The 23,590-nt window shown below is 55.4% G+C and overlaps 1 protein-coding gene across 2 annotated transcripts in view; it reads left to right on the top strand.

Moving 5' to 3' along the window:
• LRP5 (LDL receptor related protein 5) overlaps positions 1 to 23,590 on the top strand; it is a 125,600-nt gene that overhangs the window by 90,345 nt on the left and 11,665 nt on the right. For both annotated transcript variants that reach the window (XM_055415337.2, XM_055415336.2), the window contains exons 11-18: positions 257 to 441; positions 5,529 to 5,852; positions 7,948 to 8,147; positions 12,592 to 12,800; positions 14,285 to 14,475; positions 15,108 to 15,317; positions 18,270 to 18,395; positions 21,916 to 22,152. In XM_055415337.2, coding sequence (XP_055271312.2) covers positions 257 to 441; positions 5,529 to 5,852; positions 7,948 to 8,147; positions 12,592 to 12,800; positions 14,285 to 14,475; positions 15,108 to 15,317; positions 18,270 to 18,395; positions 21,916 to 22,152 — 1,682 coding nt within the window. The remainder of the gene's footprint in view (positions 1 to 256; positions 442 to 5,528; positions 5,853 to 7,947; positions 8,148 to 12,591; positions 12,801 to 14,284; positions 14,476 to 15,107; positions 15,318 to 18,269; positions 18,396 to 21,915; positions 22,153 to 23,590) is intronic.

Genomic DNA, 23,590 nt, shown 5'->3' with positions numbered 1-23,590 from the left:
TCACCACGTTTGTGCACTTGAACAAGAGTATCAGGGCTTAGCTTGCAGGGGGGCTGCTGTGCGACCCCAAGAGCCAGGATGCTCTGTGGACGCTTCTGGAGGGACAGTGGGTTGGGAGGGCTCCCAGGTCTCCCCTCGTCCCTGCTTCCTGTAAGATGCCTTCAGCACAGCCCAGGAGATGGCGGCAGGCAGGCTCCCTGCCCTGACTTGAGGGCAGACACGCTGACTGCACCCGCCCCGCTCCCGTGTCTTCCAGCTACATCTACTGGACCGAATGGGGCGGCAAACCCAGGATCGTGCGGGCCTTCATGGACGGGACCAACTGCATGACGCTGGTGGACAAGGTGGGCCGGGCCAACGACCTCACCATCGACTACGCTGACCAGCGTCTCTACTGGACGGACCTGGACACCAACATGATCGAGTCGTCCAACATGCTGGGTGAGAGCCGGTGGGTCCTGCCGGGAGGGGGCACCCCTGGTGGGGTGTCAGCCACCCTCACCCCCAAGGCACTGCGCCCTCGGGCTTGCAAGGTGTGGACGGGCCCCGAGTGCTGACCCAGCATGCCACCAGAGGTGTCCCTTTCCACCCTTGCTGCTGTTGTGTAGAGGCCCTGGTGCTGACAGCCGGGTCCGGGCCAACCCCAGGCCAGGATTCTAATCTGACCCAACACCACAGAGCATAGGTTTTCAGTGATGGGAAAACTGAGGCCCAGGGAGGTCACGGGACCTGTGTAAGGTCACCGAGCGCCACTTAGCTTCCAGGACCACATGTTTCCTCTCCTCTGACCCTGAATTCCTCCTGGGTACCAGACATCATTCTGGGGCCACACAGCACCCTGGGATTAGATTAAAAACCAAACCCAGGACTTCCCTGGTGGTCCAGTGGTTAGGATTCCACATGCCAATGCAAGGACACAGATTCAGTCCCTGGTCGGGGAAGATTCCACATGCCGGGGGGCATCTAAGCCGCTGCACCACAACTGCTGAAGCCCAAGCCCTAGAGCCTGTGCTCCCAACAAGAGAAGGGAGTGCTCACTGCACACGGCAACTGGAGAATGTCCACAGGCAGCAACAAAGACCCAGAGTAACTGAAAACACGTAAATAAATAATAATTTAAAAAGCCAAAAAACCCACCTTATTCCATATCACCTAGCAGTGAGGGCAGGATTTGAACCTGGAACGTGACTGGACTTCTTGGTGGTGCTGGTGGCAGGGGGGTGGCTCTCCTGGGTGGTACCAGGTGGTGGAGCTGCCCTGTGCAGTTCAGAGTTTGGCTTCCTTCCTTACCGCTGCTGCCGCCACCTGTGGTAGGCGCAGTTGTGCCCACTTTACAGATGAGGAGACTGAGGCCTTGGTGGGCCGAACCGTTTGTCCCAGGTACCGTGTGAACAGAGCCCTGTGTTCTGGTTTCTGCTTGCAGTGGGCTCACCCGCCCTGCACACTGACTGTCCTGGTTCATGGGGCCCGGAGCGAGGCTTGACTGCGTCTTCGAGGCCACCACCCCAGCCCCGCAGAGAGTTATAAGAGGCTGGTGGCAGGTGGAAAACTTGTTGCAGCACAGCTGTGGTTGCCCGAAACAATTAGGCTCCCTGATTACCCCAGAGTGATGACACACTCGGAGGAAAAGCAGTGAAAGCCCTGGAAAGCCGCCCAAGCCTGCAGGTCGAGGCCAGTTGGGTGCATCCGGCCAGGCTGTTTTCTGCCATGGCAGGTTTCCCACTGAACGGCACAGACGTGTTCAGAGCGCTTGGTTGACAACAGGGGAGGCCCCAGTGGGAAGAGTGCCTGTGTGTAACAGCTGAGCGTGGATTGTGAACTTTTTTTTTTTTCCCCTTTTTTCCTTTTTAAAAATCATTTTCAAAACATTATTTCAAATCGTGCCATAGATGATTTCCGTTCTGCTTCCTCCTACTCCCACATAGGAGGCGCATGTACACACGTCAATGATTCGTTTTCATGGGCTTCATTTTTTAAAAAATATTTATTTGGCTGTATGGGGTCTTAGCTGTGGCACGAAGGATCTTCCTTCGATCTTTAGTTGCAGCATGCAAACTCTTAGTTGCTGCATGTGGGATCCAGTTCCCTGATCAGGGATTGAACCCTGGTCCCCTGCATTGGGAATGCTGAGTCTTAGCCCCTGGACCACCAGGAAAATTCTCATCATTGGCATCATTTTTACCGTGAAATAGAGCATATGTGTACATTGGCTTCCACAGTGACTCAGTGGTAAAGAATCCACCTGCAGTGCAGGAGACGCAGGTTCGATCCCTGGGTTGGGAAGATCCCCTGGAGGAGGAAATGGCAACCCACTTCAGTATTCTTGCCTGGAAAAAATCCCATGGACAGAGGAGCCTGGCAGGCTATAGTCCATGGGGGTCACAAAGAGCTGGACACAACTGAGTGACTCAGCATGCACACAGCACACGTGAGGCATTTGTACAGCACACACTTTGACGGGGGAAGACTTAGGATACCACACCGGGGTCGAGGTTGAGAGTCCCTGGGCCCCGCACGTGCTCTCTCCCTCCTGCAGGGCTCAGCCCCGCCCTGCGTCCTTTCCGCTGTGCGCCGTCCCTCCCGGCCCTGAGCCTGCCTGTTGCCGCTGTAGCCCCAGAAGCTGCCCACAGTTGTGTGTGTTCTGCACGCGGCTGCTCGGTGCTCAGACCCTGGTTCATTTGACACGTCTCCTCTGCTGCTGGCATTAGCCTGAGCAGCCGTATCCCCAGATGGGGTCAGTGGGCTACAAGCAAGGTGTGAGCCTGGCCCCCTCCTTTCCGGAGGCTGCTGTCTGGGCCCAGTGCCTTTTCCATCTTCTGGAGGCTGCCTGCCTCCTCGTCTCGTGGCCCCTTCCTCCAACTTCAAAGGCGGCTATAGTGACCAGTCCCTCTCACTGTCCTGTTCTCTCTACCTGTTTGTTTACACCGGCTGTCCTGGGATAATCCAGGATCATCTCTGCAGTTCAGAACCTTTAATTGAGTCACACCTGCAAAGCCCCCAGCCGTGTAAGGCATGATGTTCACAAATCCTAGAAATCAGAACGTGGACCTCTTTGGAGAAGAGGGAGTGAGTGAGTGAAAGTCGCTCAGTCATGTCCGACTCTTTGTGACCCTATGGACTATACAGTCCATGGAATTCTTCAGGCCAGAGTGGGTAGCCTTTCCCTTCTCCAGGGGATCTTCCCAAGCCAGGGATCGAACCTTGGTCTCCCACATTGCAGGAGGATTCTTTGCAAGTTGAGCCACCCGGAAAGTCCAAGAATACTGGAATGGGTAGCCTATCCCTTCTCCAGAGGATCTTCCTGACCCAGGAATTGAACCGAGGTCTCCCGCATTGCAGGCAGTTTTTTTTTTTACCAACTGAGCTATGAGGAAAGCCCTGGAAAAGAAGGAGGAGAATGTTATTCTGCTCATAACTTCTTCTTCTTGTTCAGTTGCTAAGTCGTGTCTGAATCTTTGTGACCCCATGGATTGTAGCACTCTAGGCTTCCCTTCCTTCTGTCTCCCAGAGTTTGTTCATATTCATGTCCATTGAGTAGGTGTTGCTATCTAACCATCTCAGCCTCTGCCACCCCCTTCTCCTTTGGCCTTCAGTATTTCCCAGCATCAGGGTCTTTTCCAATGAGTCCCACCTGGTGCCTCTATCCATGGAATTCTCCAGGCGAGAATACTCGAGTGGGGGGCTTCCCAGGTGGCTCATGGTAAAGAGTCTGCCTGCCAATGCAGGAGACACTGGTCCCAACCCTGGTCTGGGACGATCCCACATGCCTCGGAACAGCTAAGCCCACGAACCACAGCTATTGAGCCTGTGCTTTAGAGCTCATGGGCCTCAACTACTGAACCCTCGAGCCTGTGCTCGGCAGCAAGAGAAGCCACCACAGTGAGAAACTCACTGCAACTAGAGCATCGCCCCTGCTCGCCACAGCTAGAGAAAAGCCTGAGCAGCAGCGAAGGCCCAGCACAGCCAAAAACAGATAAATAAAAGGAATACTGGACTGGGCAGCAATTCTTTTCTCCAGGAGATCTTCCCAACCCCGGGACTGAACCCGGGTCTCCTGCATTGCACGTAACTTTTACCAAGCACTCATTTTGTACTGGCATTTTGACCATTCTCCGTGCATTCTACATGATCTCACTGAATATTTATCACAGTGATAATCACAGACCTCGTTGATTTTTTTATCATAATTTATTACATTTAAGTGCCATGGGTACGCATGAGGACAGGCTTCGTTTTTCAGCTCTTTGTTGCAGCATGAGGGATCTTTAGTTGCGGCCTCCCTGGTTGAGACCCCGGTTCAGTTCCTGGGTCGGGAAGATCCTCTGGAGAAGGGAAAGGCTACCCACTCCAGTATTCATGGGCTTCCCTGGTGGCTCAGACGGTAAATAACCTGCCCATAATGTGGGAGACCTGGGTTCAGTCCCTGGCTTGGGACAGTCCCCTGGAGAAGGGAAACGCTACCCACTCCAGTATGTGGCCTGGAGATTTCCATGGACAGTATAGTCCATGGGGTTGAAAAGAGTCAGACACGACTGAGCGACTTCCACTTTCACTTTGTGACATCTGGTTCCCTGACCAGGGATTGAACCCAGGCCCCCTGCATTGGGAGTACAGAGTGTTAACCACTGGACCGCCAGGGAAGTCCTGAGGGCACTCTGAAGAATACTTACTTTGCAGGTGGGGAGAATGAGGGTCAAGGAGCTTACACAGATTGCTCGAGGTCATGTGATCAGTGGAGGAGCAAGGGGACCCAGGCTGACTCCAGAGCCTGGTTCCCATCCCTATGGTAGACTGCTAGACAGAAGGTTTAATTTAAAAATTTTTATTGACATCAGGGAACTGAGGTTCTGCAAGCCTCATGATGTGGCCAAAATGAAATATTTTCTGACGTACAAATACAGTAAAGTACAAAAAAGTGGTCAGGTTGGAGAACTTTTACATACCGATACTTGTACATCCATAGAAGCATCAACATAGGCTGTGCAGTTTCCATGCAGATCAAAGCAAGGAAGTCTCCAGGCCCCAAAAGGCTCTTAGTCAAGCTTAGCGGCCTCCTCAGGGCTCACTGCTGCACTGACGTCTGTCTACATGCTCTAGTTGTGCCGTTCTAGAACTTTCTATCGCTGACCGTGCAGCGTGTGCTCTTCAGCATCTGGCTTCTTTCAATCTAATGACTGAGCTTCACCCACATTGTTATTCTGTTTTACGGCTGCGTCATTTCCATGGCATGAAGGTTATACCCATCCTACTGTTGACGGACATTTGGGTTGTTTGCTGCCGTGGCTGTTACACAGTTGCTGCTGCACACAGTCTCAGCTGTGTCATTTGGGGGAACGCTCCATGCACGTCTCTTGTGCAGCGGGAGGGGAGTTGCCTACCCTCAGGTTAGGCGCACATCCAGGCTCAGTGGGCCCTGCTGGTTTCCCAGAGTGCTTGCACGCTTTATGAGCCCGACCTAGGTGGCCAGGCTGTGGGTTGGCGCCCGTGCGGTGCCCTGGCTGACGCCACACCCCCATGTCTCCACGCAGGTCAGGAGCGCGTCGTGATTGCGGATGACCTCCCGCACCCCTTCGGTCTGACCCAGTACAGCGATTACATCTACTGGACAGACTGGAACCTGCACAGCATCGAGCGGGCCGACAAGACCAGCGGCCGGAACCGCACCCTCATCCAGGGCCACCTGGACTTCGTGATGGACATCCTGGTGTTCCACTCCTCCCGCCAGGACGGCCTCAACGACTGCACGCACAACAACGGGCAGTGTGGCCAACTGTGCCTCGCTGTCCCCAGCGGCCACCGCTGCGGCTGCGCCTCGCATTATACCCTGGACCCCAGCAGCCGCAACTGCAGCCGTAAGCGCCTCGCTGTCCCCCTGCCCCTCGCTCCCACGTGCGATCAGCCTGCCTCTGACGGATAAGGCAGAAAGGAGCGTCCTATCGGGGTGCACATGGGCAGTTGGGCAGGTTGTGCACTGCACATATGCACAGTGTGACCTGGAGGCCCGGGCTGGGTAGAAGACCTGTTGCTTCATCACAACATGATTAGATGGGCCAAGCCCTCACCTGATATGTCCCGTGGGAGGCTCTTTGTCTGTGAAAAACAGTCTCTGTCACTTACAGATTTGGGCACTATTCCAAATGCTTTTTAGAGCACTTAATCCTCCAGTCTTGGAGAAGGAAATGGCAACCCACTCCAGTATTCTTGCCTAGATAATCCCATGGACAGAGGAGCCTGGTGTGCTGCGGCCCATGGGGTCGCACAGAGTCGGACACGACTGAAGCGACTTAGCACCAGCAGCTGCAGTCCTCCAGTCTATGGGATAGGCAACATCACTGTCCCCATTTCACAGACAAGGAGCCTGAGCACAGAGACACGTAGTTACCCACCCAAGGCCACACAGCAGTAAGACTTGGAACCAGATCTGAATCCAGGCAGGCTGGCTCCAGAGTCCCCGCCCCGACCCCTTACTGCCAGCCTCACGTCCGCTTATGTGATCCTCACACTGACGCTCTAAATGAGGCCGGCCTTTTATCTTTCGTTTCGTTACTCAGAAAAGCGAGGTTCAGAGAGCTGGAGCATGACTTCCCCACGGCCCGCAGGGAGAGCAGACGTGTCCTGTTGGCAGGCTTTTCTCCTGTGACATCACCAGGGCGCTGGTTAGAACTCGGCCTCTGAGCAGCTGTAGACAGTTTACAAAGCTCTTTGTCACCCGGGGCCTTGTGTGAGCCTCTCGCGGCCCTGGGCGTTGGGAGGGCTGGGCATCCACGGTCTAAAAGTGTGGATGAGGGACCCACAGCCTCAAAGGGTGGAGGGACTTGGTGGCAGTCCTCGGCTGGTATGTGATGGGCCTGGGGCCACAGCCTGGGACTCCCCACTCCTGGGCTCCCTTTGGTCTTGTTGTCCAATTTCCAGGGGGGCCATAACCTCGAGGAGTCAAATGGAGGTGCAAGTCATCCACGCCCCAGAGGGGATGTGACCTGGGTGCCAGCTCCCACGGCTGCAGACCCAGGGCCATGATTGGATTCACGTGGCGCAGCCATAGCTCTGACAGTGGCCTCTGCACGTTCTGGGTCCTGACAGCCCTGAGGAGCGCCCCCTCCTGGTCTCACTGTTCCCACGGTTTTCGGCCATTCTCTGGAGCTCATAGACGCCCCTGGAGAATCCCACAGTCACCAGAGCATCTCACACATTGTCGATCAGAGTCTGAGGCTCACTGCCGTTCCCTTCTTCCGACTTAAGTCTTGATAATCTAAAAAGAAATGGGGGTCTTGCCTGGTGGTCCAGTGGCTAAGACTTTGCCTTCCAGTGCAGGGGGTGTGAATTGGTTGCGGGGATAGGATCCCACATGCCTCTTGGCCAAGAAAACCAAACATAAAACAGAAGCAGAATTGTAACAAATTTAATAAAGACTTTTAAAATGGTCCACATCAAAAAAAGATGTTTTTTTAATTTTTGTTTTTATTGAGGGGCTTCCCAGGTGGTCCTGGGGCTTCCACAGGGCTTCCCAGTGGCTAAGGCTTTGCTTTCCATCTGCTTAGGGCCTGGGTTCGACCCCTGGTCAGGGCACTAGTCCCACATGCATCAGCTAAGAGTGTGCATGCTGCAACTGAAGGTCCCGCATGCCTCAGCGAAGGTCCTGTGTGCTGCGACTACGGCCAAGCGCAGCCAAGTAAATGTTTTTCAAAAAGAAATGGATGTCTAGTTTTAAAATAACGCATACCCTTATAATAAAATACTGAAACAACAGAGGCATGTGTAACACGCAGAGTCAAATTCCTCACAGTCCCCACCAAGAATCAACTGTGTCTTCCAGCCGTTTTCCACGCCCGTCTCCTAGGTACACACACGGACCCACTTTTTCCCGTAGGAGGCGGCGCCATCCTCCCCGCCCCCTCCCTCTTCGCTCCGACCCTGACCGGCGGCCCCTCCTCTCTCTGCCCCCTCCAGCACCCACCACCTTCCTGCTGTTCAGCCAGAAGTGTGCCGTCAGCCGGATGATCCCCGACGACCAGCGCAGCCCGGACCTCATCCTGCCGCTGCAGGGCCTGCGCAACGTCAAGGCCATCGACTATGACCCGCTGGACAAGTTCATCTACTGGGTGGACGGGCGCCAGAACATCAAACGAGCCAAGGACGACGGAACCCAGGCTAGTGTGCCTATTGGGAGCGCTGGAGTCCGGAGGGGCAGCCGGGGCGGGGTGTGCTTCCACAGGAGCTGGCCCTGGAGGCTTCCAGGCCACTGCCGCCCTCTTTTCATAGCAGAGGGGGTGTGCCAGGGGAGCACGGTGGGCGGTAGGTGATGATCTGGACCCCAGTTATGTCCTTGTGGGGTGTCAGGCTGAGTCGTGCGAAACCCTGAGATGATGACTCTGTGTAGAAACTGGATTTTGCAGCTGTTTACAGAGTGCTGGTGGATGTCAAACCCCGTGGGTTTTTTTTTTTCCCTTTCACAGTGGTTTTGCACAAGAACAGTTGGTATTGGTTATTCTAGGTTTATTTTTTATTTCAGAGGAGTTGTATACAGTCATTTCTGCTGTGAAGCAGTATGTATGTTTCTGAAAATCACCGCACTGTGTAAAATGGTGCAGAACAGACCCCAGGGCTGGTGGCGCGGGGTGGGGGACTAGGAACGCAGCTCTCAAAACTCCATCAATGACAAACTAAGCAAAAGAGGAACCTGGCGATGCAGGGGCCCCACCCTGCACCCTAAATGGTTTGATACATAAATGCTACAGCAGATACAGCCCTTGACCTTTCAGAGACCCGAAGTTGGCTGAGGACACGGGAGTTGGAGGGTCGCAGCTTGTGGGTTTTTGGTGGAACTGTGGAAGGAGGGTTGCCTGAGATGGGACGTAACTTTGAAACCCCAGCATGGATGGTGTGGCTCCCAGTGCATGAGGTCTGAGGGACGCTGGAGGTGTGTGTTTACTCACCCCTGCTTAGCGCGGGGCCAGCTGCGTGCTCTGCACTTGCTAGTGTTTCTCCTGGATGGAGTTGTGCAAACTCGAAAACCACGCTCTGCTGAAGTGTCCCTGATACATCACGGCGTGGGAGCAGAGGCACGTTTCCCAAACCTGAGTCTCGCAGAACTGACTGCTTTTCTGTGTTAGGAGTTTGTGCCCAGGCCAGGAAAGACATTGTCGCTGCAGCCTCCGGGCTCATCCGGCGTATCCAGCCGTGTGACAGGGAACTGTGGCCAGAATCCCAGTAGGACACGTCTGCCTGGTCATGCCAGTTTCGAAAGTCTCCTTTCGCAAAAGCTACGGAACCCAGCCATCTTTCTCGATCAAGTAGTCACTGTAATAGCTTATGTCATCGTGGGGGAGTCTTGGCTCTGTCCTGACAGCAAGGCTGTTTTGTGTCAGGAGGAATTTACAGCAGATCTTCCTGTCTGTAACGTAAAGTGTTTCTGTTTCCTGCCCCGAGCTGGGTACCAGTGCTGCCTGTACAGCGGGCCAGCACGAAATACTTCATCCAGCAACAGTGTCAAGTTAACTGTCCTTTGATGTGTCTGTCCTTGGTGGATGGTAGAAGCTCCAGCTGTGCCCAGATGGGAGCAGAGCCTGGGGAAGATGGTGGGAATGGATTTCTTTCATCTCTGTCTCGGCTCAGGTGAGAGTGACTTTGAGCCCTTTGGAGAACGTGAAGTGTTAATTGATGGACTGTGGCTTCCCTGCTGAGAAAGTTGCTGGGTGCAAATTGCCTTCAAGTCCCAGGGAGAGGCAGCGTTCTTTTGCATTCTTTTATGGTGTCTGCAAAAGGGGGGGAGGACTTTGAAGAAAAAGGCCCTTTTAAGAGGACTTTGGAGAAGGAAATGGCAACCCACTCCAGTGTTCTTGCCTGGAGAATCCCAGGGACGGGGGAGCCTGGTGGGCTTCCGTCTATGGGGTCACACAGAGTCGGACACGACTGAAGTGACTTAGCAGCAGCAGCAGCAAGAGGACTTAATCTAGATAACATTCATTTCCCTCCCTACTGAACTCCGTTTTCCTGTGGCTTTGCTTATTTGGAGCACCACCCCCAGCCCAAGGACGGTGTTCTTCATTATTAGTTGCCTGCTCAGTCGTGTCTGACTCTTCACGGCCCCATGGGCTGTAGCCCACCAGGCTCCTGTGCCCACTGAATCCTCTAGGCAGGAATACTGGAGTGGGGGGCCATTCCCTTCTCCAAGGGATCTTCCTGACCCGGGGATCGAACCCGCGTCTCTTGCGCCTCCTTCTTTTACCACAGGTGCTGCCTGGGAAGCTCATTATTATCTACTCGGCTTTTGTTTTTCTATTTAATATTGTATTTTTTCATTGTGGTAAACATACATTACATAAAATGTACCATTTTAGCCGTTTTTAAATGTCCAGCTCTGTGGCATTAAGTACGTTCATACTGTTGAACAGCCGTCACCACTGTCTGTCTCTGATGACAGTCTGTCCCCATTAAACACTACTCTCCACGCCCCCCTCCTCCCCCAGTCCCTGGCACCCACCGTCCTGTTTTCTGTCTCTGTGAATCTGACAGCTCCTAAGTCCTGCATATAGTTAGAACCACGCGATTGATGTCTGTCCTTTGGTGACTGGCTGATTTCACTGAGCACAGTGACCTCGAGGTTCATCATGGCAGGTATCAGAATTTCTTTCCTCTTTAAGACTGAATAACATCCCACTGCGTGTACAGAACACGCTTTGCTTACCTGTCCACCCACCAGTGGACACGGGTTGCATCCGCTTTGGGGCCACTTGGTTAAGGACCGCTCTGTACTGTGATGGGGCAGGCTGTCTTGGTGACGTTGAGTTGGCTTCTGTTAAGACCTTTTGGGCTGGCATTGTGCTGTTTCTTATGTTAAAACTGGAGCTCGGGCTTTGTGAAGCTGGCCGGCCATGTGAGGTTGATCTCCTCGTTCCTGTCTGCCCGGGGAGGGACGTGGGTGCTGTGTCATTACACCATGCGCTTTTCTCCGCTGGTTGTTCCGATGAGTGTGTGCCCGGCTCCCACATACCCACCCTTCAGGGGGAGCCTGACTCTGGTCAGGGCTGGCTGGAATCTTACTCCCAGGCCGTTGGCTACACTGGTCTGTGGTCTTTGGCCAGAGAGCTCCGTGGCTCCTGAGAAAGGAAGGTGCTGGTTGGAGTTGACACTTGCCTCCTAGGGCCCACAGCTCCCAGGATGTGGATGTTGTTACCTGCAGAGATGTGAGTGGCACACTTCTAGCTGCCCAGCAGGGCTGGACCAGAGGCTGCCGGGTGTGGGGGGGTGGGGGGGTGGGGGGTTCCTCTCCAGCTGGGTCCTAGAGGCTGGGCCTGGGGAAGGGGGCTTCCTTTTGCCTGCAAGCCGCCTCTTCCCCCTTTGGTGAATTGTTGTTTTATTAACGCCTGAAAAGAGGCAGATAAAGAGGGTCTGTGATGAGCTGTGGTCAGAGCATCATTAAAAGATGATGCCCTTCTCAGGAGAAGGGGCTTTTCATCCAGACCATTGGTGGTGGCAGCCCAGGAGCTTGGGAAGCCCCTTTGCACCAGGTCAAGTTGCCCAAGCACCCAGAGGGACCACATCCACCAGGGAGTTGGGCTCTGGGCTGGGAGGGCAATGAGGGGTGCTCCTCCTCCGGCGTCAGTTCATGAAATTAGGTCGCCCCTTGATGGCATTCTCTGTCGGTGACTCTGAGAGCCAGGCTCTTCCCTGAGATGCAGTGGACGGCACAAAGTTGGGCAGAGTTCCTGGGAGAGGCTCGGGGTGGAGACCCAAAGGGATAACAGCCTCCGAGAGGGGCACGCACTGCCCCTGGGCTCCCAGGATACCCTGCGGGGCGGCCTGTACCCTCATCTGCCCTTAAACCCCATCCCCAGCCTCTGACCCTCAGGGAGGAGACTGAGAGGTGAACCTCCAAGCTGGACACCCATTAGCACGGCACCCTAAATTTTTGTGTTGTTGTTCAGTCGCTCAGTCATGTCTGACTCTTTGCGACCCCACAGACTGCAGCACACCAGGTTTCCCTGTCCATCACCAGCTCCCGGAATTTGCTCAAACTCATGTCCATTGAGTCAGTGATGCCATCCAACCATTTCATCCTCTGTCGTACCCTTCTCCTCCTGCCTTCAATCTTTCCCAGCATCAGAGTCTTTTCAATGAGTCAACACTTCACATCAGGTGGCCAGAGTATTAGAGCTTCAGCCTCAGCATCAATCCCTGTGTACTTTAAAAGCAAGACTTGAGAGTCTTAATCCAAAAGCCTGGGTCTAAGGAAACAAGAAGGGAGGAGATGCCTTGAGCCGGGGGCCTTGTGATCCTGGCTGACCACTTGGCCGCCTGGCGGTCCCCCTCTCTGCGAGCAGGCCCGGGCTGGCCAGCTGGGGTGGGGTGGCTACCATCTGGGTCCTGTGTCATCAGCAGTGGCCGGGCCTGGCCCAGAGCTCGTGGCAAGAACTCCCCCGGAGGCTGTCGGGGGAACCCTTCACTCTCCGGTGGACGTGTGGACAAGAGCTGGTTGGAAAGGAAAAGTTCCAAACAGGGTTGAGATTCTGACGCTCGCTGTGGACTGGGGTGGAGGCCTCCATGCTCCCCGCCGCGTCTCCAGCGGATGCTCGTTTCTTTACCGTCTTACAGCCCTTCGTTCTGACCTCTCCGGGCCAAAGCCAGAACCCAGACAGGCAGCCGCACGACCTCAGCATCGACGTCTACAGCCGGACACTGTTCTGGACGTGCGAGGCCACCGACACCATCAACGTCCACCGACTCAATGGGGACGCCGTGGGCGTGGTGCTGCGGGGGGACCGCGACAAGCCGAGGGCCATCACTGTCAACGCCGAGCGCGGGTGCGGGGCCGCTATGGGCTGGGCTGCTGTCCCTGTGGGGGTGCGCCGGGCGCCCTTCCCGTGCATGCTGGCCTCTCCGGCCGGGAGGGATCTTCCACCCCCAACACGCCCAAACATCAGAAGCTCCCCAGGGTCCCTGCCACCACAGCCAGGGGTCGGCGGGGCGAGGAAACACCAGCTCATTCCCAGTCGTGGGGAGGAAGCAGAGACACGGCCTGGACTGAAAGCCTGTGCATGGGTGGGGGCTCTGTTGAGAGACACAGGCAGGATGTGAGCTCTAGTTCATAGGTGTCGCACCATCCCATCAAATTTGAACCCTGTACAACCATCCCTTCCGTGGCACCCCGGGTGATGGCAAGTTATTGACTTGCATAGGTCCCACCACAGGGAGGTCACTACCTGACTGGAGCTTCTTCCTTCTATGAAGCTCCCTGACGCTCTGACGTCAGCCCTCAGGTTCTCTGGTAGGCTGAGACATGCGGACAGATGTGGAGGGTCCCGGAGGAGAGGACCAGAGCAGGGGGGCACCCAAAGCCCCATGACGTGAGGTTAGGAACTTTTGGAGGTGGGAGGCAGGAGCATGGTGGTCACCCCAGATACCCACAGGGCTGGCCATTCAGAGCCAGAGTCAGACCTGTCCCGGCACTGTGTGCTGGAGCTTCTGCGCAGGGGCTGTCGTGCAGACCCGAGTTCAAATCCGGATTTCATCACTTACTGCCTGTGTGACATGGCCTCCCAGGGGCTCAGTTTCCTGGTGAAGAGAGCGGCCGGCACGGACACCAGCCGTGCAGCACCCAGGGGCTCAGTTAGAACTGGTGGTTCTTCAGGAACCAGAGGAATGGCTGCCACAGTGACCACAAACTGGGGGCTTCAAACACGGACGCCTGTTCTCCTGAAGTTCCAAGGGCCAGAGTCAGGGGCAGCAAGGCCGTTCTCCTGCCAGAGTCTGGAGGGGAGGCTACTTCCTGCCTCTCAGCTCCGGGGGCCCTGGGTGCTCCTAGGCTTGTGACTGCATCCCTCCCCTCTGTCCGTGTCATCACATGGACGTCTCTCTGTGTCCCGTGGCTTCTTCTCTCTCTTAAGGCCACTCTCACTGGTTGAGGGCCCTTGCACAGCATGCGGGATCTTAGTTCCCTGACCAGGGATTGAACCAGTGCCCCCCTGCAGTGGAAGCTTGGAGCCTTAACCAACTGGGACCGCCAGGGAAGTCCCAAGGGTGGCCTCATTTTGATCCTTAATTACATCTCCAAACACCTTGTTTCCCAGTAAGGTCACATTCCGAGGTTCCAGGTAGCCATGAGGTCTTGGGGGACATTCTCCAGTCCCTCCAGGGTGTGACCTTTCACCTCCGGGGGCTACTGCCTCGAAGCCGGGGTCATGTGACCGCTCACTGGCTGGATGTCTGCAGGGTCGGGGCCCGTCTCTCTGGGGCTTTGCCGAGGACGGGGCAGGACACAGCAGGTCCTCACTGCCGCCCTCCGCAGGTACCTGTACTTCACCAACATGCAGGACCGCGCCGCCAAGATCGAGCGCGCCGCCCTGGACGGCACCGAGCGTGAGGTCCTCTTCACCACCGGCCTCATCCGCCCCGTGGCCCTCGTGGTGGACAACACGCTGGGCAAGCTCTTCTGGGTGGACGCGGACCTGAAGCGCATCGAGAGCTGTGACCTGTCAGGTACGCGTCCTGGGCCTCCCTGGGGATTGGTCCCTCGACAGCCACCCTGTCTGACCCGCCGGGAACGCCCGCCTTCTGGTCATTGGCCACATGCCACAGTCTGCCTGGGCCTGCTGCGAGGAGGCACATGCAGTCTGCCAGCCACATTCCAGAATGTGGGACCCGAATGATTCCTGATCGGTAGAGTCCAGGGAGGCTCAGAGAGGGTGAGCCAGCTGCCCGGGGCCCCCAGCTTGGGGTGGAACAGGAGTCCTGTGCCCTTTGCCTCCAGCGCCCGCACTTATAGCTGCTTGGCCATGGCTGCCTTAGTCTGGAGGCCCCTGGGCTGGAGAAGAGCAAGAATGGGAGCTTGGAGGGGCTTTTCTGCCAGAAGTTGGGGTGGGCTGGGGGAAGGGGAGGCACCGTGCTTTCAGGGGATCAGCAACTTGGGTCCATGGCCATGGTCACAAGGCCAACCCAGGTGGAAGCAAGGCTGACTGAGAGGAGGTCTCAGGTCTCCTGCTTCCAGGGAGCGTGGCCAGCCTGAGCCCAGCGTCCCCCAGGCTCCCGGCAGCCCTCCGTTCTCCCGGAGGGAGCATGGGCTGAGCTCTCGGGGTCAGCTGCCACTCAGGGGGCGCTTATCCCCTTCTCAGGAGCCAACCGCCTGACCCTGGAGGACGCCAACATCGTGCAGCCTGTGGGCCTGACCGTGCTGGGCAAGCATCTCTACTGGATTGACCGCCAGCAGCAGATGATCGAGCGTGTGGACAAGACCACGGGGGACGCACGGACACGAGTCCAGGGCCGTGTCGCGCACCTGACCGGCATTCATGCTGTGGAGGACATCAGTCTGGAGGAGTTCTGTACGTGGGGCGGGCAGTGGGGGTGTGCGGGGCTCCCGAGGGGAGGGAACGCCTCTGCACAGAGCACAGCAACCCCTGGACCGGCCCCCTTGGAGAAAGGGAGGAGGGCGGACCGAGGCGAGGGTGCGGCTGCTGCCGTTTCTTTCTGGTTTTGGCTGGGCCCAGTTTCGGTGTCCAGAGACCACCCTCAGGCCCTCACCCCATCCCCTTCTCCATCAGCAACAGATCGGACCGCTCTGACATCCGTTCCCAGCTCTCGAACCCACTCTGCTTTCCAAGTGCCTGTGATGAGATTTGGTCCAGCTTTAGATGAATCACCCTTTAGACTGACTCTGCATCCACTGATTAGTAACCTTAATTACATCTGTATGTCCCTTTGCCAAGAAAGGTGATAAAACCACGGGCATGATAGCTCACCACATCCTCCCCAGCTGGGGAGCAGGGTGGGGAATTTGGGGGCACTTTAGGATTCTGCCTACCACAGCCTGGCTGTGTCCAGGGGCCTGTGAGAGGGATGTCCGTAATCAGGACCTCTGGTTCCTCCACCCGGCCCTTGCCTATATGTGGATACGGAGGTGTGTGTGTGTGCAAGTGTCTACCCGTCTCTGCCTCCTTGCTTTTCTCTCTTTATTCAGTACGTACACCTGGGCTGCCAGCTGAGTGAGCAGGGCCTTCACTGTCCTTGTCTTGTGATGCCCACGGTCTGGCTGCCTTCAAGGCCCTGGGGCTGCCCAGCCTCACCCCAGCCCACCCCTGTTGGCCTGTTGCCTTGGCCACACTGCATTTTGACTGTTTTGCACCCCAGCCCTGTTTTCAGTATATTATTACATTATATATGTTATTTCACAATAATTTATAATTTCAAATGAAATTATATTTTACAGCTGAAAAAAGTAGAACTCAGTAAGGGTATTACTTCCCCTGTCACCCAGCCAATAAACACGAGGGGGCCTGGGTTTGCAGCCAGAGCCCATGCTTTAGCCACTGGGATTTTTTCTGTTAGGCTTCCTGCTCAGAATCAGGGACATGACCTCCAAATCGGTCACTTCTTTGTTGACTGCTCGATGGAAGTTTCTGTGGTAATCAGCTGGGTCCCAGATAAGTGAAGTCACCAGGAAACTAGCTTCTAGATAACCCAGGCGCCCCATGCTTATGGGTTAGCATGTTTGTGTTCATCTGGCCCCTTAGTCCATGCTAAGCTAAGTCACGGATTCCTGGGTGTCACTGGCAGATAGTCAGAACGGTGAATGCCCAGCCCACAAAGGTCAGGACCCGCTGCCTGCTGGTGTCGTCAGAATGCCAGGTGCACTGACCGGGCTTGGAGGCTGGGGCTGGGAGGACCAGGCAGTGTTCAGCAAGCAGGTTTGGGGTTGGAAACCAGGGGCGTGTCTGTGAGCAGCAATCTGTGGGATCTGGGGTGACATGGAGAGGCTCCTCGTGTTGGGGGAGCGCGGGAAGGCCTGTGGAGGGCTCTGCCATGTTGATATGGGACATGGGCCACCCGTCCTGCTTCCGCACATGACCCCACAGCTAACCTCTACACCAGGGGTGGCCCTCTGCAGCCTGTGGGTCCCCGTCGTCCTGGCTGCCTTTGCCCTGCAGCTGGCTGACCGGGAGTCACGACTGGCGGCCTGGCCTGTGAAGCCAGAATTATTTACTTTCTCATTTTTTATGGAAAAAGTTGGCTGACCCTGCTCTCAGCTACGACTCTGCCATTTTAAAAACACCTAATCGTTGAGATGGAGGCGGAAAAAGCCGTGACTTGTCTTCGGGGGTAGGGGTGAGGACCAGAGTGCTCTTGCCATTTCCTGTCACCTGGGGGAGGTCAGCCACCCTCCCAGGCTCCTAACCATGGTCCAGAGATTGGGCACAGGAAGTTAATGTAATTGACATATTCAGGGTTCCCGGGGTTCACCACCTTTACTATGTTAATTTCCACATGTGTTAGTTTACTGCAGCTGCTGTGACAAGCGACCACAAACTGGCTGACTGAGAGCAACAGAAATGTATTCCCTCCTAGTTCTGGAGGCCAGGAGTTCAGAGCCAAGGTGCCTCCAAGGCTGTGCTCTCTCTGGAGGCTGGGAATGAGGGGGCTGAGGGGATGGGGACCAGGGGGATGACAAAGACGGTTACAGGTGTTCTTACGGCTGCACCATTGCAGCCTCTGCCGTCACATGGCCTTCTCCCCTGTCCTCACCTCTTGCCTGCTTGCATGCTAAGTCACTTCAGTTGTGTCTGACTCTTTGCGACCCCATGGACTGTAGCCCACCAGGCTCCTCTGTCCATGGGACTCTCCAGGCAAGAGTACCGGAGTAGTTGCCATGCCTTTCTCCAGGGGATCTTCCCAACCCAGGGACTGAACCTGCATCTCTTATGGCTCCTGCACTGGCAGGCATGTTCTTTACTGCTAGCACCACCTGGGAAGCCCTCACCTCTTATGTGGTCTCTTATAAGGACATTGTTAGTAGATTTAATGCCCACCCAGATAATTCAGAATTAGACCCCATCTCAAGATTTTTAATGTGATCACATCATTTGCAGAGACCCTTTTCCCCAGTAAAGGTCGCATCCTCAGATTCTGGGCATTAGGATGTGGACATATCTTTTGGGGGGCCCACCACTAGCCCACTACACCATGAGAGACAGACGCATAGGTGGGCAGTGTAGCATGATGGTTGTGGGCACAGTGGGAGCTGGTGCAGAAGGCTGGGGTGTGATGTCGGAAAAGTTCTAGAAGTGCTTTTGGTCGCCACTTCCTCACTGGCAAAATGCAGCGTCCACAGACACAGACTCGCCTGGCTGCCCTGGGAATGAAGTGCGAGGGTTGACTGCACTCCTGTAGGAGTGCCAGTTACTGTGAGGTCTAGCCTGGCCCTCATCCCCTGCCTCCTCTAGGCTGAAGTCCTGAGACTGGAGGCAGGGTCCGACTCCTTCCTTCATTTCTTTCCACAGCAGCCCACCCCTGTGCCCGTGACAATGGAGGCTGTTCTCACATCTGCATCGCCAAGGGCGACGGGACGCCGCGATGCTCGTGTCCGGTCCACCTCGTGCTCCTGCAGAACCTGCTGACTTGTGGGGGTAGGTGTGAGCTTGGCACTTTCTGTTGGGACACTGAACAGGGACCTGGTTCTCTGCCTGCTGGGTTGTTGCCTGGCATTTTTTAAAAATCCATAGTCCCTGTGGCATCGTGTTCAAAGCAGACTATCTTGTTATTTGTCCACTTTTCTAACACATGCATTTCAAGGCTATGAATTTCTCTCTAAGCACCACTTTAGCTGCATCCCACAGATTTTGATGTTGGATGGCGTCACCGACTCAATGGACATGGGTTTGAGCAAGCTCCAGGAATTGGTGATGGACAGGGAAGCCTGGCTTGCTGCAATCTGTGGGATCACAAAGGGTGGGACATGACCCAGCGTCTGAACTGAACCGATTTTGATAAATTGTATTTTCATTTTCAGTTGGTTCAGATATTTTAAAATTGTTCTTAATAATTCTTTGGCCCTAGTGTTATTGAGAAGTGTGTTGTGTAATTTCCAATTAGTAGGGAATTTTCTAGCTATTTTTCTGTTACTGATTTCTGGTTTACTACCATTGTGGTCTAAGAGTACACATATGATTTCTATCCTCTTAACTTTGTTCAGATATGTTTTCTTCCCCAGCATGTGGCCTCTCCTTGGTGAATACTCCTTATGAGCTTGAGAAGCTACGTCATCTGCTGTTGTTGGGTGGAGTGTTTCTGTAAATGTCGGTTAGATCCAGTCGAGGGACCGTGCTGTTTAGGTTCTCTGTATCCTTCCTGACCGCTTGTGCTATCAGTCGTCGATGGAGGCGCTGAAATCCCCAATAATGGATTTGTCTGATTTTTTCAGTAGTTCTCTCTTTGCCCCTCCTTCTACCCTTGATCCTCTTCTTTCCAAAGGCTGCACTGGGAGTGGTTAAGACTGTAAGCTTTAGGGTCAGCCAGACCTGGGTTCCAATGCCAGCTCTGCCACTCCCAGCTGAGTGACCCTGGGCTGCTCACTTTCCGCTTATCCTCCACTTGCTTTTCTGTGAAATAGAGAAACTGGGAGCATTTATCGGGCGGGTTGTTATTAGTAAACGAGTGCTTTGCGTGGTCCCTGACACATGACACACGGGATGCCAGCTGCTACGATCGTGAGGATGGCAGTGGTAATAGAAAGGCTGAACTGTCATTGTCACTGTGACGAAACTCAGCCCCCAGGCTTCCTCTCCTCTTCCTGCAGGTCCTCCAGGAGGCCTTGGGTGTGTTGTTCCTGTGTTCCTGTCCTCTGAGCTCCAGGGGGCCGGTCTTCCCCTGCCCCTTCCTTTCTCCCCCTCACCGCCATCATCCCCACGCCTTGTCCCACACATGGCACATTTCAGGGAGCAGGACCACGGGCCTGTCTTTCTGGAGCTTTCTCCTGCCCCACCTCATCACTGTAAACCCTGGAGACCCAGGCCAAGAAGAGGGGGCCCTTTGATGACTGTCCGCTGGCGGGGACACCTCAGCTCTCCTGAGCTTCCCAGTGGCCTTTCTCTGAGTTCCGGCCCCAGGGCCCACATGGCTTTGTGGCCTGAGAGTGGCTTTGCTGCGCTCACAGACATCCAGACTGCCCTGGAGGAGACGGGGCCAGGGACGATAGCTGCACCAAGCGCTCAGCTTTCCCTGGGACCCCAGCCCTGGGTTTCCCCACGGGAGGACGTGCCCCTCTGGCACCCTTCCTCAGGGCCTAAGAGGCTTGTGTTCACTGCGTCCCCATCTCCATTCTTCCCTGAGGGCTCTCAGAAGGTCGGGGGCTCACGGAGGTCCCCAGGATGTGCCATGGAGCCTCGTGCCTCAGGCAGTGACCCAGACGGGCAGGGTGCGGCCCGCGATGGCAGGGTGTGCTCCGCAGCACCCACGCTGTGCGAGCCCAGCCCAGCCAGGCGCTCGCGCATGCGCACATACTCTCGCACATGCATGCGCACGTGCTTGCCCCGCTCTCTTACTTCCGGGGGGAACCGGTGATCTAGGCGGGCTGCTTCTGTTTTAGGGACAAGGAAACGGAGGCCCTGGGAGGTTGAAGGTTCCTCAGGTTGCCCAGCTGCTGAGAGGAGCCTGGGTTCAACCCCACCTCCGTGCGCACACACACACACACACACGCACACACACACACACACACCCCGCCCCACCACATCCTGGCTCTCCAGCGACATCTGCCAGGACTAGGCGCCCTTCGCGAAATCAGAGCCTGCCCCACATGGACCCTCTTTCTTCTGGCTGGGCTGTGAGGGTGGGCGGGCAGTAGAAACAGCGATCAAAGGCACAAGGCCTTTGGTTGGAGTTCAGGAGTGGGGTGTGGGCCACTGTCCACACACAGCTTTCCATGGCCAGCGTCCCTGTGTTCCTTGGCAGTTCACTGCGCACACATCCATCTTTGGCTCCTTTGTCCCCGGTGTGTCCTCTGTGGCCAAAGGCAGTGGGAACAGCAGAATTGTGTTCATTTTTGCTCACAACTCTTCCCCCATCTCCCATCCCCAGTCAGTCCAGTGTGGACCCCGCAGTTATGGGGGAGGCACACAGGTTCCAAATATTGAAAGTCTTAGTACATCATGAAGTCAATACTTTTGTGAAATTGATGTCTTTTAATTTTTTTTTTGGCCATGCTCTGTGGCTTATGCATCTTAGTTCCCCCCAGGGATTGAACCTTGGCTATAGCAGTGACAGGGCCTAAGTCCTAACTGCTGGATGACCAGGGAACTCCCAATACCTTTTTCCTTAATCAGATTTTATGGATGTCGATGACAGTTCTTAAACTTGAAATGGAGTTTGGGCTGATTTCCGGGCCTCCAGTTTTCTGTGATTTTCCAGCAGAGGAGGGAGAGATGATGACAGGACCCCGGGGAAGGGGGGCAGCCCAGGAGCTCCTCCTGAGTGTGTCTGCTGGCACTTTGGCATTCATCATGCCCGTCTGTGTCCAGGCCTCCAGGACAGTGCCCCTCCCTGAGAACTACTGTCCACACTTGGCCTGCACCAGAGCAGTGGACCCGAGAGGGGAATGGCCTCCCATGGCCACTGGTAGGAAGTGGCCCCAGATCTCCTGTCCTTCACCCTCTCAGCTCACCACCCTCCCATGACTCCCTCCACCAGGGAACTTTCAAATCCCCTCCCCATCGACTCTGCTTCCCGCTCTGGTACCCTTACCACCTGCCTTTCCTCAGCCCACCCCTCAGTGAAGGGCCTGGGTCCTCCACCAGGCCCCACCACCATGCCTGTGGGCTCTCTTGGCACTCACAGTGTTCTGGCCCCATTGCCCCAAATGTGTAATAGGTGGGGGTGCTGACCACTGGCTTTCTGACCCTTCTACTTCCGGCGGGGGTGCAGTGGACACGCCGGTGTAGCCATGCCCTGCACACTCACCCTATGCTTTGGGTCGACAGCTTCATGGCCTACTTGGGGCTGGAGGTGGGAAGCCCGACACGACTCAGGGCAGTGGAGACGAGGTGGATACAGCATGTATGAACTGAGCATCTTCCCCGCTTTGAAAGCTAGACGTGCTTCGCTCAGCTTTTGCTCAAAAGCCGGAGCCCAAGATGTTCTTTATTTGCTCTGCAGAGCCGCCCACGTGCTCCCCCGACCAGTTCGCCTGCGCTACTGGGGAGATCGACTGCATCCCCGGGGCCTGGCGCTGTGACGGCTTCCCCGAGTGTGACGACCAGAGCGACGAGGAGGGCTGCCCAGTGTGCTCGGCCGCGCAGTTCCCCTGTGCGCGGGGCCAGTGCGTGGACCTGCGGCTGCGCTGTGATGGCGAGGCCGACTGCCAGGACCGCTCGGATGAGGCGGACTGCGACGGTGAGGCCCCGCCCCAACAAGGCCCCGCCCATCCCCTAGGGCACCCCCTTGCCCTCCTGGAGTTTGGGCTTTATCAGGCCGCACATGAGCAGGGTCACTGTAGAACCTTTGCCAAGGCTGCTCAGCTTGGGAAGGAAAAAATGTTAGTTTTAGGCCCCCTGAAGGCTCCTGCCGTCTGCCCTACCAGTTTGACATGAAGGTGGACTATGAGAATCTATCTTGCTTTCCCTCATTAAGTCAAGAATTTTACAGAAATCCAAGACAAATGCATTAGTCAGTTGGCTTTCCCTGGTTTACACCCTGGTTAATTCCCATCCCCAAAGGCAGTGCTGTCCTCCACCAACGAGTCTGTGGGTTAATGCTTATTTCTGGGTGATTTCTAGCATCCCACTGAACCAGGAATTATAGAAAGATTTGTCTGGTCAGCCTGGGTCCACTCTGACCAGCAGGATCATCCTTTAGACCGTGACAGTTAAGCAAATGTCTGTGCTCCCTCTGAGTTTTTTCTTTTATAAATGACCTTCTCGGTCGGTTCCTGCCATATACTGTCAGCACCACGGCCCCGTGTTGATTGCTGCTGAGCTAGCTGTTAATAGGTCTTTCTAGCTGCTACCCCCATAGCTACTGGGTCCTGTACTTGGATAACTCAGATTTTATCTGTTACCTGCCCACTCATGATAAGCAGCCATTCTGTGGAAGGTGAAGGCCTGGGGGTCATTCCCCCAAATGTTTCTATAAAGCTACAGTTGTAAAGTCTTTCCAGCTCATAGACCCTTTGAGAACTTGATGGAGACTAGACAGGGATTAGCACACTGTGCCCTAAGGGTTAAATCCAGGCCACCAACCCATTTTGGTAAATAAAGTTTTGGGTGCATGCTACATCACCTCAGTCATGTTCGACTCTTTGGGACCCCATGAACTGTAGCCCACCAGGCTCCTCCGTCCATGGGATTCTCCAGGCAAGAATACTGGAGTGGGTTGCCATGCCCTTCTCCAGGGGAATCTTCCCGACCCAGGATTGAACTCCTGTCTCTTATGTCTCCTGCACTGCAGGCAGATTCTTTACCATCTGAGCCACCAGGGTAAGTTGGTTGTTCTTTACCAACTTAGCCGCCTAAGTTTTATTGGGACACAGCTAGGCTCATTCATTTACATATTGTCTGAGGCTGGTGTTGCATGAAAACAGCAGAGTTGAGTAGTTACTGTAGAGACCTATCTGTCTCTTTACAGAAGAGTTTTCTGAGCCCTGCCTTACACTGTTGGCCCCAGCTCGGTCTGGTGGCCAAGATCTCGGCAGGTGGCAGGAGCCCTGTTTAGGAACCACTCCCCCCTCCTCCCACTGTGAGAGTTTCTCCTGGTGGAAGGCAGCCCTGGGGGAATAGCAGGCCCTGGTGCAGGCTCTGGGTTCCACCCTCCATTTCAGAAGTTTCCTCTCCTG

Source organism: Moschus berezovskii, chromosome 25 (genome assembly GCF_049115385.1).
Source record: "Moschus berezovskii isolate FMDL1 chromosome 25, NW_MosBer_1.0, whole genome shotgun sequence".
In the NCBI taxonomy this organism is placed as follows: Eukaryota; Metazoa; Chordata; class Mammalia; order Artiodactyla; family Moschidae; genus Moschus; species Moschus berezovskii.
The sequence above is the reverse complement of the archived record's forward strand: the minus strand, read 5'-3'. Positions and strand labels throughout refer to the sequence as shown.